General features: G+C 40.6%; 1 protein-coding gene across 1 annotated transcript in view; it reads right to left on the bottom strand.

Moving 5' to 3' along the window:
* The window catches only part of col4a6 (collagen, type IV, alpha 6), a 582,406-nt gene that overhangs the window by 127,155 nt on the left and 439,092 nt on the right, over positions 1–16,159 (bottom strand). The window contains exon 32 of the mRNA XM_039765772.1: positions 5,846–5,909. Coding sequence (XP_039621706.1) covers positions 5,846–5,909 — 64 coding nt within the window. The remainder of the gene's footprint in view (positions 1–5,845; positions 5,910–16,159) is intronic.

Genomic DNA, 16,159 nt, shown 5'->3' with positions numbered 1-16,159 from the left:
GCTATAATATCATAATTGTGCTCTGCTACATACAACTCCAACTCACTTACCTTATTTTTGATACTTCTAGCATTAAGGCAAGCTATTTTTAATGTGTTAATCCTTCTATCTTTACGTGTTTGCTTAAAATTTACATTACTATGCATTTTTATTTCTACACCATTGTTTGTTCTTCCATGTATAGATCTAAATCTGGCCTGTCCTAAACTCCCTGCCCCCCCATTCCCTAGTTTAAACAATCCTCGACTAGCCTACACATACGCCTCCCCAATACATTGGTGCCCCTCCGGTTCAGATGTAACCCGTCACGGCGGAACAGGTCCCATCTGTTCCAAAAGGAGTCCCAATGCCCCATAAACCTATACCCTTCTACCCTGCACCAAGATTTGAGCCACGCGTTAAGCCTTCTAATCTCCTCAATCTTACCTGGACTGGCGTGGCACAGGCAGAACTTCGGAGAAGACTACCTTGTCAGTTCTGCTCCTCAGCTTGGTACCTAACTCTTTGAATTTGGATCGCAGAACTGACAGACTACCCTTATGTATGTCATTTGTTCCAACGTGGACAATGACAACTGGATCCACCCCCGCTCTGGCCAAGAGCCTATCCACCCTTCCAGGGAGGTCTCCCACCTGTGCTCCCGGAAGGCAACACACCCGTGAGACTCTCTCTCTCTGGAGCACACCTGCGCTTCAATCCCCCTAATGATTGAGTCCCCAACTATCACTACCTCTCTCTTTTTGGGAACTGGTTTTGAGGTGGCCCGTTGGGGCTCCTCAACCCTGCCTACCACCTCAGAATTATCAGAGTCACCGTCCAGCTCCGCCAGGACATGATAACGGTTAGACACTTCTAATTCTGGGGTTGATGCCCCCGGACAGTGTGCACCCTTTACCTTACGCCTTGTGACCGTGACCCACCTATTCCTACCTGTCTGGTCTGGAATCTCCTCCCGCCACCTTAGGGGTGCACACTATCTCTAAAGGACACCTGGGCCAAGTCCGCCAATTCTCTATTACAACGCAGGTCAGCCAACTCCTCCTCCAGTTCAGCGACCCTGAGCTCGAGGTGCTGGATCAGCTGGCATCTCTTGCAGATGTAGCCCTCATAGACAACTGGCTCTTCCAAACCATCATCTAAAAAGTCCAACATCCAACAGGACTTGCATTGCACTGGCCTCATTATTAAAATTTGATTTGGGATTACTAAGCTGCCTTAACTATATATATTTTTTTTTTCTTAAAATTAAATTTCTTCTTCTTTCAGCTGCTCCTTAACTTAAATGGTAACACTAAGATCTGCTACAGATATTTTACACCTTTTCCCCTTAAGCTCCTGTACTGTTCTCCCTCTCAGCTGCCTGCTGTTTGCCTTTCTATGAGGTTAACTTTACTTTTCTCTGTCTCTTCTAGCTTTGCGCTCTTCTTACTTATAAGCTCTTCACTCGCACTGTTTGTATTCCCCCGTATTAATGAACCAATACGCTGTCGCCCACTTAACTGTTCTGCCTCTGGACGCTAAGGACTGTTTAATCTAAAATAAACAAATAAATAAAACTTTACTACCTTATTTGCTCCTACTGCTCCTTGTGCCTGATCGGTGTCTTAACGCAGGCCGCTTACCTGCGCACTACTGAGTTTCCACCTTTTACTGCTTTGAAGTCAGCCGCGGCCTTTTTTTCTTTTCCTTTAAACTAAGGAATCGCTGTTACGACGACGCGGTTATTTATTTACAAATGCCGATATCAGTTACTGCTGCTTTCTACCCTGCCGCCTCGATGCTAATTCAAATACAGATAACAAGAAAAAGAACAAGTACAAATAACTTTTCCAAGCGCACTTCCAAACACCCAGCTACTTTTGCTCTTGTGCGGGCGAAAAAAAAGCAAAAAAAAAACCCTTCTAAAGGGAAAAAAGCTTTAAAAAATTCCCACACGGTTCCTTAGAGGCAACCAAAACCCAAGTTTTAAGAGCAAAATGTATTTTTTAATGTAAATCTCACACCACAGAACAAACCAACACTCTCAACAGACTCTAGCGTTTGCAAAGCACACGTCAGGGATAATGGATGGATGTATTTTTCATTTTGCCTTTGTTTCTGTCAGCAACCTCCAATGAGTTAGCTTTCCTGAAACTGCAAATGCTCTTTAAAGTCTCAATTTTAAAGCTGCTAGAATAATAAAGGGAAAATCAGAACTATGGCTGTTATTTCTGATTATAATAATGAAAAAAGAAACTACCTTTTGTTTGCTATGTTGAATACTTAATGGATTTAATATAAAACAACAGCAAATCAGGGATTTAAGAATGAAGTGGAACTGTATCAGAGAGAAAATGAATATTTAGGGCACTGGAGAAAAATCTGTCAATTTTATAAATGATAAAACAGACTAGCAATTAAACATTATAAAAACACAGATCATGGAATTAATGGATAAAACACATGCAAAATACAAAAATATTGCAGCATAATGTCCCTATAATCTAATGTAAATATAACCCACACTAAAACCTAAAAGCTGATAACACACCTGATAGGTCTCTTTTATGAATGTATAGCATGGTCTTTGTAACAAGGTACAAAGACTTGCTAGAAAATATAATGAATTAAAAAGTATTCCATTTGACCTAAAAATGTAGTGAAGTAAAAGCAGCCATAAATTAAATTTACTCAATTAAAGTACAAACTCCTGATAAGTGTACTTATGTAACAAAGTACTTGTAAATTAAAAAAGAAAGAAAATATCTGACTTGTAAGTCACAGTGAGACATTGTGCAGGCATACTGCTGTTGGTGTACTGTAAATGAGTCCTAGGAGTTTTTCTTGACACACATCTACTGCAGCATTGCTTATAATGGCACTCAGTTTTGCTTTAATTCTCTTAATAGCATAAGCTATTTACCTTCAGGTGGTCCAGAGTGCATCCCATAACTGAATCTGCCCTTTCAATTAGCTTGCGGATTAAGTGGACATCTCTTGAAGTAATGTTATAAGCTCAGCACACCACAACATAGAAAATCACACTGGCCATCAAAGAGTTGTAGATGATGTGAAGAATGTCATTATCTATGTCAAAGAAACACGGGGACACACACTAAGGAAAAACAACCTGACTTGCCTTTTTCTATATTGTCTCTCTGTTTTACAAGACCAATCCATTGATATGGACCCCAAGTACTTGTAGGAGCGCACCATTTCTACCTTCACTACCTTAACAGTGACCACACATAGAGGCTTTTTGGTGCGGCAAAAGTCAATAACCAACACCTTGGTTTTGCTGATGTTAAGCTGCAGACAATTCTTTTCTACACCAAGAAACAAAGTTCTTCACCTTACTCCAATGAATTCATCCCCCTTTTTAATACATCCCATAAGCGAAGAATCATCTAAGAATTTCTGCAAGTGACATGACCTGGTGTTATATTTATAGTGTGAAGAGTGAAGAGAAAAGAAGGCAAAACTGTTCCTTGTGGTGCTCCAGTGTTGCTCACGCCTGTATCAGAGACACAGTTCTTGAGTATCACAAATAGTGGTTTGACTGACAGATAGTCCATTATTCAGGACACCATAGGCTCATAAACCTGCATATCTTCGAGCTTACCTCTTAACAGTGATGGCTGAATGGTATTGAACACACTGGAGAAATCAAAAAACATATTCCTCACAGTGATGCCAGCTTTGACTAGTTGAAAATAAGCTTGTTGGAGCTGATAGATAATTGCACTCTTCACTCCAAACTGCAGTGGGTGTCTAGGTGGTCTAGAGAACTCATATAGTGCAGGACCAGTGTGTTTAGGTGAAATTTGTGAATCCAAATGAACAGGACTTTTCCATGTTCTACTTTTACATAATATATTTTCTTACATATGTGTTAATTTAGATATTTTGCTGTTGCAGCCGTAGTAATTTCCATAAACCTATCTGTAAAAGCCAAATATTTAACTTAATGTTAAAGTTAAATCTACACTTAATTTTAGAAGAATTACAGTTTGAAATTCAGATATTGAAATTCTGTCAGAATTCATCCATGTTATTTGCCCGGGGAGATAAATGACATCTTCCTTATTAATGTTTATACTGTATCCCTCCCTCCGCAAATGGGGACTTAGCAATGGAAATGATTCATGGCGTTAATTTTAATCTCCTCTTGCCTACAAGTTATGCTGATGAGAATTTTTCTCAGCATTTCCTTGCCATAATACACTTTCAGGGTGTGAATGCCCAAATCCAATGGCAGAATCACTGCTGTGCACCTGGGTGTGAGGAATTCAATGTGAACATTATCTAAATGTGGAAGCATGTTGTGTGCAGCACAGTTATCAATCAGAAGCCAAATCATCCTTTTCTTCTTCTTCATATTGTGAGGTTTCTGGACACTTTTGGGATCCCCCCCACTCCCCACCCAACGGGAACAACACACTGAAGTGCGTCCAGAAGCGCGATTGCAGCGTCTGTGGAAGATTGTTTGTCCGTTTCTAGGGCAGGGCAATAGCAGGCTCACACCGGTGCAGTGAAGCACCACAGAAGCAAATCATAAAAGATCGGGGTCGCGCTATAAGTCCCTGTCTTGCACCCCAAAACACGAGGCTTAGTCTCAGTACTTTAGCAAAACCAGCTTTATTCAGCTTGGAACAGGAACAGCATGGTTATTTATTCTAGTGTGATCTGCCACTCTGCTATACACAGACACAGCAGTCAGGCAGGGTTGTGGCCAGGTCAGTAACCAAGTAATCCTGTTATCTGCATTTACAATGTACGTGCTCCTAACCTTACATCACCCATCGAGATTTTTTTTGTTTACTTTGACAGAGAGACGCAGCATAGCTGTGAGCCTGCTTTTGCCCCGTACAAGACGCAGAGATCGGACTTCGGGACGCTCTTCGGCGTGCTGTCTAGTTGGGGGAGTTCCCAAGAGAGTTTACAAAACCTCACATTTTCTTGAATGAGTGCCGCATTAATAGGAATGTTTCTTGAACAAGCATCACTAAACCACATAAAAACTGCTTTTTCGACGTCTTCAAATGCAGCAGTTCACATGCGTTTGCAACCCGAGATTTTCCTTCTTTTTTTGCTTGGACTTTCAAGAAAGTTGACAGTGTTGATGGTGACATTCTGAATTCACTGGCAGCGTCTTTTTTCTTTTTGCCACAATCGAGAGCTACAAAAAAGTTTTTTTTTCTAATATGAACTGTTACCATTTTTTTGTGTCTGCTGTTTCTATAGGAGGGTGACATTGAGTTAAATTCCAATGGATGTTTTTCAAATGTTGATGAGCAATAAGCAAAAGTTATCACTGAAAACTGCAGGAAACAAAAAAGGCAAAAAAAAACAGTACGAGGAAAGTTCGAAGAAAGAAAAAAAAATTATAATGTTTCTGTTTGGGGATCGTTGTGCACAACTGAGCTGCAGCTACAGAACTAACTGCTCTGCAGATGATTCAATCAGGCATTTCAAGGTCTTTTGGGCACTTCTTGTAATGACAGTATCTGCTGAATGTACTTCGTAGTAACAAGATTTCTATAGACTCATGTCATATGGGGAAGCTGTCAGGACCATAAAAATACTCTGCTGTAATGAAAATTTTGTTGTAAAGATATTCATTGTAATGGAATTTTACCTATATTTGAAAATCCTTAACAATTGCCGCTATATTGTCATTCTTGCATTATCAGTGTATGTTTTTAAGATTAAACCAAGTACACATTTTTAAAGATCCTAAAAAAATGAATTGCATTTCAAAATGTATTAACAATTTCCAACAATATGACATTCAGAGGACACAAATGATATCTTTATGCATTTATATAACATCTGTTTAAAAAGGTATATATTTATAGTATCTTACCTTTTACACCTCTAATTCCGGAAACACCTGGCAAACCAGAAGGCCCAGTAGGTCCCTCAGTCCCCTGCAATGTTAATATTTTCTGTTTAGTAAATCAAAGTGAATCGTGATGTAAATAGAAAACAGTCTTGAAGACTGTAGGAGAGAGACAGGATCAGAAAAATGGCTTATACATTAAATAAATCAGAGTAATAAACTGAGAGCAGGGACTCTAAGGAGTTATCATTAGCATGGAGATGAACACCAGACATATATGTTGTCCAACAAAGCTTGGAGTAGAAGAAAAGGAGTCCCTGCAACAGACAGACTGCTTTAAATGAGTTCAGATATTTTAATTTTGCCCTTTAATAAATGCAGACACTGCTTCTCTAAGTGTGGACAGTGAGTGATCGTGTGTTTAGCACAGTAGCTCATATTTTGAATTAGAAAAAAAATATAGAGAACGCTTTCCCCTCGCTGCTTAGTATCTTATACACTTGCTAAGCATGTTAGACTTGTATCTTCCTAAAATTTTTTTATCATTTTATTGTCTGAGCATTTTATTAAAATTGTAGCTTGTAATTATGACAAGCATTTTAGTTTCTTTTATGAAGGGCTTTATTTTACTATTTTATGGCCACAGAACAATAAGCCTACATAATTTTATTTTGTTATTAAAAACAAACAGGTAACACCTGTTACTAATTTTGAAAATACCAAAGTTAATAATAACTGCAAAAGCATAAAAGTTAACATTAGAACATTAGAACACTCTAGATGAGAACAGGCCATTCAGCCCAACAAAGCTCGCCAGTCCTATCCACTTACAGTGGTGTGAAAAACTATTTGCCCCCTTCCTGATTTCTTATTCTTTTGCATGTTTATCACAAAGAATGTTTCTGATCATCAAACACATTTAAGCATTAGTCAAATATAACACAAGTAAACACAAAATGCAGTTTTTAAATGATGGTTTTTATTATTTAGGGAGAAAAAAAATCCAAACCTACATGGCCCTGTGTGAAAAAGTAATTGTCCCCTTGTTAAAAAATAACCTAACTGTGGTGTATCACACCTGAGTTCAATTTCCGTAGCCACCCCCAGGCCTGATTACTGCCACACCTGTTTCAATCAAGAAATCACTTAAATAGGAGCTGCCTGACACAGAGAAGTAGACCAAAAGCACCTCAAAAGCTAGACATCATGCCAAGATCCAAAGAAATTCAGGAACAAATGAGAACAGAAGTAATTGAGATCTATCAGTCTGGTAAAGGTTATAAAGCCATTTCTAAAGCTTTGTAACTCCAGCGAACCACAGTGAGAGCCATTATCCACAAATGGCAAAAACATGGAACAGTGGAGAACCTTCCCAGGAGTGGCCGGCCGACCAAAATTACCCCAAGAGCGCAGAGACGACTCATCCGAGAGGTCACAAAAGACCCCAGGACAACGTCTAAAGAACTGCAGGCCTCACTTGCCTCAATTAAGGTCAGTGTTCACGACTCCACCATAAGAAAGAGACTGGGCAAAAATGGCCTGCATGGCAGATTTCCAAGACGCAAACCACTGTTAAGCAAAAAGAACATTAGGGCTCGTCTCAATTTTGCTAAGAAACATCTCAATGATTGCCAAGACTTTTGGGAAAATACCTTGTGGACTGATGAGACAAAAGTTGAACTTTTTGGAAGGCAAACATCCCGTTACATCTGGCGTAAAAGGAACATAGCATTTCAGAAAAAGAACATCATAACAACAGTAAAATATGGTGGTGGTAGTGTGATGGTCTGGGGTTGTTTTGCTGCTTCAGGACCTGGAAGGCTTGCTGTGATAGATGGAACCATGAATTCTACTGTCTACCAAAAATCCTGAAGGAGAATGTCCGCCATCTGTTCGTCAACTCAAGCTGAAGCGATCTTGGGTGCTGCAACAGGACAATGACCCAAAACACACCAGCAAATCCACCTCTGAATGGCTGAAGAAAAACAAAATGAAGACTTTGGAGTGGCCTAGTCAAAGTCCTGACCTGAATCCAATTGAGATGCTATGGCATGACCTTAAAAAGGCGGTTCATGCTAGAAAACCCTCAAATAAAGCTGAATTACAACAATTCTGAAAAGATGAGTGGGCCAAAATTCCTCCAGAGTGCTGTAAAAGACTCATTGCAAGTTATCGCAAACGCTTGATTGCAGTATTGCTGCTAAGGGTGGCCCAACCAGTTATTAGGTTCAGGGGGCAATTACTTTTTCACACAGGGCCATGTAGGTTTGGATTTTTTTTTCTCCCTAAATAATAATAACCATCATTTAAAAACTGCATTTTGTGTTTACTTGTGTTATATTTGACTAATGGTTAAATGTGTTTGACGATCAGAAACATTTTGTGTGACAAACATGCAAAAGAATAAGAAATCAGGAAGGGGGCAAATAGTTTTTCACACCACTGTATTTCTTCCAAAAAAACATCAAGTTGAGTTTTGAAAGTCCCTAACGTCTTACTGTCTACCACACTACCTGGTAGCTTATTCCAAGTATCTATCATTCTTTGTGTAAAGAAAAACTTCCTAATGTTTGTTCGAAATTTACCCTTAAGAAGTTTCCAACTGTGTCCCCATGTTCTTGATGAACTCATTTTAAAATAACAGTCTCGATCCACTGATTCCCTTCATAATTTTAAACATTTACATCATATCACCTCTTAATCTCCTTTTGCTTAAACTGCATAGGCTCAGCTCTTTTAACCTTTCCTTATAATTCAATCCCTGTAGCCCTGGAATCAGCCTAGTCGCTCTTCTCTGGACCTTTTCTAGCGCTGCTATGTCCTTTTTGTAGCCTGGAGACCAAAACTGCACACAGTATTCCAGATGAGGCCTCACCAGTGCATTATAAAGGTTGAGCATAACCTCCTTGGACTTGTACTCCACAGATCGTGCTATATAACCTAACATTCTGCTAGCCTTCTTAATGGCTTCTGAACACTGTCGGGAAGTCGATAGCTTAGAGTCCACTATGACTCCTAAATCCTTCTCATAAGGTGTACTCTCGATTTTCCGACCACCCATTGTGTATTCAAACCTAACATTTTTACTTCCTATGTGTAATACATTACATTTACTGACATTAAATTTCATCTGCCACAAATCTGCCAAAGCCTGTATGCTATCCAAGTCCTTCTGTAATGATATAACAGATTCCAAATTATCTGCTAATCCACCTATCTTGATATCATCTGCAAACTTAACCAGCTAGTTACTTATATTCCTATCTAAATCATTTATATATATATTAAAAATAACAGCGGCCCTAGCACTGATCCCTGTGGAACACCACTCTTAACATCGGCCAATTCTAAAGAGGTTCCTCGCTCCATGACCCTCTGCTTCATTGAATATATATATATATATATATATATATATATATATATATATATATATATATATATATATATATATATATATATATATATATATATATATATATATATATATAGTGCATCTGGAAAGTTTTCACAGCGCATCACTTTTTCCACATTTTATTATTTTACAGCCTTATTCCAAAATGGATTAAATTCATATTTTTCCTCAGAATTCTACACACAAAACCCCATAATGACAACGTGAAAAAACTTTACTTGAGGTTTTTGCAAATTTATTAAAAATAAAAAAATTGAGAAAGCACGTGTACATAAGTATTCACAGCCTTTGCCATGAAGCTCAAAATTGATGTTTCTGCAACTTAATTGGAGGTTGCAGAATTAACTTAACTGTGGTAAATTCAGTTAATTCGACATGATTTGGAAAGGCACACACCTGTCTATATAAGGTCCCACAGTTGATAGTTCATGTCAGAGCACAAACCAAGCATGTAGTCAAATGAATTGTCTGTAGACCTCCGAGACAGGATTGTCTCGAGGCACAAACCTGGGGAAGGTTACAGAGAAATTTCTGCTGCTTTGAAGGTCCCAATGAGCACAGTGGCCTCCATTATCCGTAAGTGGAAGAAATTCGAAACCACCAGGGCTCTTCCTAGTGCTGGCCGGCCATCTATACTGAGTAATCAGGGGAGAAGGGCCTTAGTCAGGGAGGTGACCAAGAACCTGATAGTCACTATGTCAGAGCTCCAGAGGTCCTCTGTGGAGAGAGGAGAACCTTCCAGAAGGACAACCATCTCTGCAGTAATCCACCAATCAGGCCTGTATTGTAGAGTGGCCAGACGGAAGGCACTCCTTAGTAAAAGGCACCTGGAGTTTGCCAAAAGGCACCTGAAGGACTCTCAGACCATGAGAAACAAAATTCTCTGGACTGATGAGACAAAGATTGTACTCTTTGGTGTGAAAGCCAGGCGTCAGGTTTGGAGGAAACCAGGCATCGCTCATTACCAGGCCAATACCATCCACCTACAGTGAAGCATTGTGGTGGCAGCATCATGCTGTGGGGATGTTTTTCAGCGGCAGGAACTGGGAGACTAGTCAGGATAAATGGAAAGATGACTGCAGCAATGTACAGAGATATCCTGGATGAATACCTGCTCCAGAGCGCTCTTGACCTCAGACTGCGATGGTTCATCTTTCAGCAGGACAACGACCCTAAGCACACAGCCAAAAATTCAAAGGAGTGGCTTCAGGACAACTCTGTGAATGTCCTTGAGTGGCCCAGCCAGAGCCCAGACTTGAATCCGATTGAACATCTCTGGAGAGATCTTAAAATGGCTGTGCACCGACGCTTCCCATCCAACCTGATGGAGCTTGAGAGGTGTCAAAGAGGAATGGGGGAAACTGGCCAAGGATAGGTGTGCCAAGCTTGTGTTATCATATTCAAAAAGACTTGAGGTTGTAATTGATGTCAAAGGTGCATCGACAAAGTATTAAGCAAAGGCTGTGAATACTTATGTAAATGTGATTTCTCAGTTTCTTTATTTTTAATAAATTTGCAAAAACCTCAAGTAAACTTTTTTCACGTTGTCATTATGGAGTGTTGTGTGTAGAATTCTGAGGGAAAAAATTAATATAATCCATTTTGGAATAAGGCTGTAACATAACAAAATGTGGAAAGAGTGATGTGCTGTGAAAACTTTCCGGATGCACTGTATATAACACTTGAATATAGAACAAAAGGCTTATGCATGTTTGGTTATGCAGAAGCTTAGTAAAAGGAAAAAGAAAAAATGTTATCAGAATCAGCCAGTTCTAGTAGCATGAAATTATTATCTGTATCAGACCATTCCTTCGTAAATACTATAATATTCAAAACTGACCAGATAAGGATAACAGATGAAGGTAAATTTCCTGAATATGTCATTTGGGGATTGAATGGATTCAGGCTTTTGCTAATCTGTTGCTGCTTTTTCTGCATTTGTATACAATTGGAGATCATCTGTATTACTTTATTTCTAGAATTATTTTAAGGCCCAAAAATGATATATTATGTCTTATTTTAACTAGACTTTTGACACTGACAGTGATAATGAAAACATCTGAATGGTTAATTCTTTAGTAGCTAAAATTTCTCACAGATTTTTTTTCATTCATGATCACATCCCACCACCCCCCCTCGCATTTGACATTGCTGTTTTCACATAAAGACGCGCTATAACAGAAGTGAGCTCAGATGATAATAACGGTTCTACATTGGAGCAAGAATGCACGTCACACTTTTGCCATCACTGTACTTTATATATGTACAGGAAGCTCTGCACTCTACTTGTGACTTTACGCTGTAGGAAGTAAGTAAATAACATTCGATCTGGCTCTTACATACAAAGTACAGTGACGGCAGCTTCCACCTTCAGCTATAGACTCTTCAGTACGTGAGCGACTCTCCACGCTAGTGTTTAGATCTGGATGGTGCGTGTGCCCAAAACATTAACATTTATGTTGTGGACTGGGACCCGGACACAGACAGACGGACATCTTATGTTCACCCAACACACTGTTTATTCTACAATATATACAAGTTTTTGTGCACTCACACACCCCAGTGCCTTCAGCACCAATTCCCCCAATGCCCAGGTCACACAGTTTCTCTGCCTTTCTCCTGGCTGCCTCTAGTCCTCCCTCCAGCTCCGTCCTCTTCCACCTGACTTCTGCCCATGACTGGAGGGAGGCGGCCCCTTAAGTAGGAACCTGGATGGGCTCCAGCTACTTCCCAGCACTTCCCCTTGGACACACCCCTGTGGGGCGGAAGTGCCGGCTGTGCACCCGGAAGCCGTCCGGGTGTCTCCTGTCTTCTTCCCCCCAGCACTTCCTGGTGTGGCGGAAGTGCTGGGCTCAAGGGATATGCAGGCATTGGGGCGCTGCCTGGCGGTGGCCACAGGTCCCTACAGGGCTGGGCTTCCAAGCCCTTTACCCGAGGCCCCCTACATAACCAGGACGGACGCCCCCTCACGGTCTGGAGGAGGCACAAGCCCTCCTCCGGTCCTCCTGGGCGTCCCAGCCGGGCTCCAGCCCCAGCCGGGGACCACAATATGTTACTTAAATAAAAGCCAGATCGAATGTTATTTACCTTGAGTTATTTACTTACTTCCTACAGCATAAAGTCACAAGTAGACTGCAGAGCTTCCTGTGTTTGATCGACACGGGCATGCTCAAAAAATATGTGTGATGCCATGAAAAGTGCCTGCTGACATTTTAGTACACAGGCAATTGTACGAGAATGCAATTAGACTTTTTTTGGAGCACATACACCGTCCAGATCTAAACACTAACATGGAGAGTCGCTTGCGTACTGAAGAGTCTATAGCTGCAGGTTGAAGCTGCCGTTGCTGTACTTTGTATGTAAGAGCCAGATCGAATGTTATTTACCTTTATATATTTACTTACTTCCTACAGCATAAAGTCACAAGCAGAGTGCAGAGCTTCCCATGTACATACACAAAGTACAGCGATGCCTGTGCGGCCGGCAAAAGTGAGACGTGCATTCTTGCTCTGATGTAGTACCGTCGTCTTCATCTGAGTTCACCTCTGTTATGGCGCATCTATGTGAAAACAGCAGTGTCAAATCCGGTGGTGGGGGGTTTGGTGGTGTGATCGTGACTGTGACTGAGAGAATAAAACAGAATAAAGAAAAACAAAGCTAACCTTTACAAGTATCATAAATTTACACCAGCTGTTACAGACTGAAATCAAATGTATGTTTTTATTCTTTTATCTTTTATTTTTTAGTAAGAATAAGAGCAGCTCACTTCTCAAAACGGACTCGTCCAGGGTCGAGCCCGTGAAGTTTTGATTACCAGTCAACAGTTGATACCATTACACCACCGAAGTGGTCATAGCAAATACGTGTCAATGTCACACCCTAACACTGGTTCTTTTTCTGCAGTTATATTCTTGAATAGAAGCGCACTTGTTCTGTATATCTGTACCTTTTGTGAAAGTGTTTCTTTGATATTTGGAATTCAGGCTTCACACATTATACGCTTCATGTCTACATTTTGTCAATTATTACTAAAACATGAAAAACATTTCTGTTTTAATGATATGCTTACATAGATCGTTGTAGACACGGAACGCACATAAAATGCAAGTGTTCTAAAAACGATATAGTATTAATAAAAGGTGTCATTTTGCTTGACTCCATACACCCTTAAGCAACTGACATGCAGGTAAACAGACTTGAGCTGAGAAAATTGTACGGGGTGGGGGGTTGTGATAGCAGGCTGCTTGCTATATGCTGCTTATCGACACATTTACAGGACAAAAGACACTGACAGAGAGGTGCGAAGCGATTTAAGGTGGGATGGATCTATGAGTTTTTTCGTAGGCTCTGGTAATTCTAGTGTTAAATGAAAATTACACATAAAACACCTGGAATTTAAGTATATAAGCTCCATGAACAAAAATAGAAGAAGCAGCTGGGCATGCACTATACCTACAGGCACAACAGAATTTGACACAGAGCATGTACTAAAAAGGAAAAATGAAACAAAGAGATAAAAACAATTATATATTGATGTATATATGCTAAATCAGAAATGGCACTGAATTCTATGGGATCTTCATAACACTCAGTTTTGCTAGGTCTTTTTATATTATCCATCCATCCATCCATCCATCCTCTTCTGCTTATTTGAGGTCAGGTCAAGGGGGCCGAAGCTTGAGTAGAGATGCCCAGACTTCCCTCTCCCTGGCCACTTCTTCTAGCATTTCCGGGGGAATCCCAAGGCGTTCCCAGGCCAGCCGGGAGACATAGTCCCTCCAACGTGTCCTGGGTCTTCCCCAGGGACTCCTCGCGGTTGGACGTGCCCGGAACACCTCGTCAGGGAGGTGTCCAGGAGGCATCCTGATCAGATGCCCAAGCCACCTCATCTGACTCCTCTCGGTGTGGAGGAGCAATGGCTCTACTCTGAGCCCCTCCCGGATGACTGAGCTTCTCACCCTATCTTTAAGGGAAAGCCCAGACACCCTGCAGAGGAAACTCATTTCAGCCGCTTGTATTCGTGATCTCGTTCTTTTGGTCACTACCCATAGCTCATGACCATAGGTGAGGGTAGGAACATAGATCGACTGGTAAATTGAGAGCTTTGCCTTACAGCTCAGCTCCTTCTTCACCACGACAGACCGAGGCAGACCCCGCATCACTGCGGACGCTGCACCTATCTGCCTGTCGATCTCACGATCTCACTTGTGAACAAGACCCCGAGATACTTGAACTCCTCCACTTGGGGCAGGATCTCGCTCCCAACCCTGAGAGGGCACTCCACCCTTTTCTGGCTGAGGACCATGGTCTCGGATTTGGAGGTGCTGATTCCCATCCCAGCCGCTTCACACTCAGCTGCGAACAGATTCAGAAAGAGCTGAAGATCATGGCCTGATGAAGCAAACAGGACAACATCATCTGCAAAAAGGAGTGACCCAATCCTGACTCCACCAAACCAGACCCTCTCAACACCATGGCTGAGCCTAGAAATTCTGTCCATAAAAGTTATGAACAGAATCGGTGACAAAGGGCAGCCCCTTTTTATATTAGTTTATTCAAAAATTGATTCACATTTTTGTAAAAGAATGTGTTTTTAAGCCTCAGTTTTCTCTGAAGGCTATAGTTTTCACTTGCTTCTTTTAATCATTGGTTCAAGTCATGCACACATCATTCTTTTCATGTATATTGGGAGCACCAAGTAGAAATATGCATAATAATAAGGGATATAAAAAGCACACATACTTCAAGTGTAGCATCCAGAATATTTTACCTACATTCAAATATATTTCAGTACATACTGTTAATGAGTATTTTAATCTTAATTTTTCACTAATTTTGAGAGCCCTGCTGCAGATATATTTGTTCTGTATTGAAAATCAAAGCTAATTTTGAACATCAGCACAGTGGATAAGAGGAGGCAGGGCTGTTGATCCGTGTGAGAAGCAGTGTGTGTGTACAGTAGTGTACTATAGGGGTTTGAATGTGCTGTCAAAAAAATAAGTGAGCAGAAAAGCACAACTGACATGGACAGAATATATACTACAGAAAATTAGTATTGGTTGATTTTCAAAAATGTAAAATAAGTATGTATCAGCAAATCAGTTTCTTGATGACACTACTATCTATATATGTACTGTATGTATCTTTCTGTTATTAAAAAAATCTTGGATTGAGATGTGATTTTCTCTGAGACACTTTAACGTCCCGTGAGACAAGGCAGTGAGACAAAAGAACAGCTGCTGTACAGGCTTTTAAATGTTTGAAGCGCTGCACGACAAGCAGATCATGCAGCATGACACAAGCAGCAGCAGCAGCAAACCAGCTGATCGAGCACAGAGGAGGTAAAAAAAAAAGTACTGTATTTGTTTTCCATTGTATCACCGTTTAAGAGGGGGTTTCGGAGGAGTGACCACATCTCCTTAGCGTGCGTTCAGCCCCCTCTTCACAACACGAAAGGCAGAGATGTCACTGGCGCGTAGCGCGTCCCAGGGGGTTAAAAGGGGGTGGGCTATGTACTATGCATTTATGCATTTATTTAAAAAGCTAATGTAAAAAGCCAAATAAAGCTAAATAAAGATCGTCAAGTCAATTAATCTGTTTATCTAGACACTGCTGTTAAATAAAATTGAATAAAATTGTCAGAAAAGATAATCATGCATAAAGGTCTATTATGAGCCATTTTTATTAGGTCCAGTTGCATTTAAAGCATGAAGCACCCATTGTGATAGCCCATGTATGTCTACCTGTCCATATGAAAAAAGTCGGCCCCCATGGGACAATTTTGTTGAAATCTGGCACGCTTATTCTTCAAAGAAATTTGTCGAGAGTTCTGTTTATTTGATATAGTATATCTGAAACACAGCATGCTGTGCAAGGTTTTGAAAATTCAAAATCTCCCATTGAAAAACATTGATGATTTTGCAAAC

This window comes from Polypterus senegalus, chromosome 10 (assembly GCF_016835505.1).
Source record: "Polypterus senegalus isolate Bchr_013 chromosome 10, ASM1683550v1, whole genome shotgun sequence".
NCBI classification, from domain to species: Eukaryota; Metazoa; Chordata; class Cladistia; order Polypteriformes; family Polypteridae; genus Polypterus; species Polypterus senegalus.
This window is presented reverse-complemented; position numbering and strand designations above follow the sequence as displayed.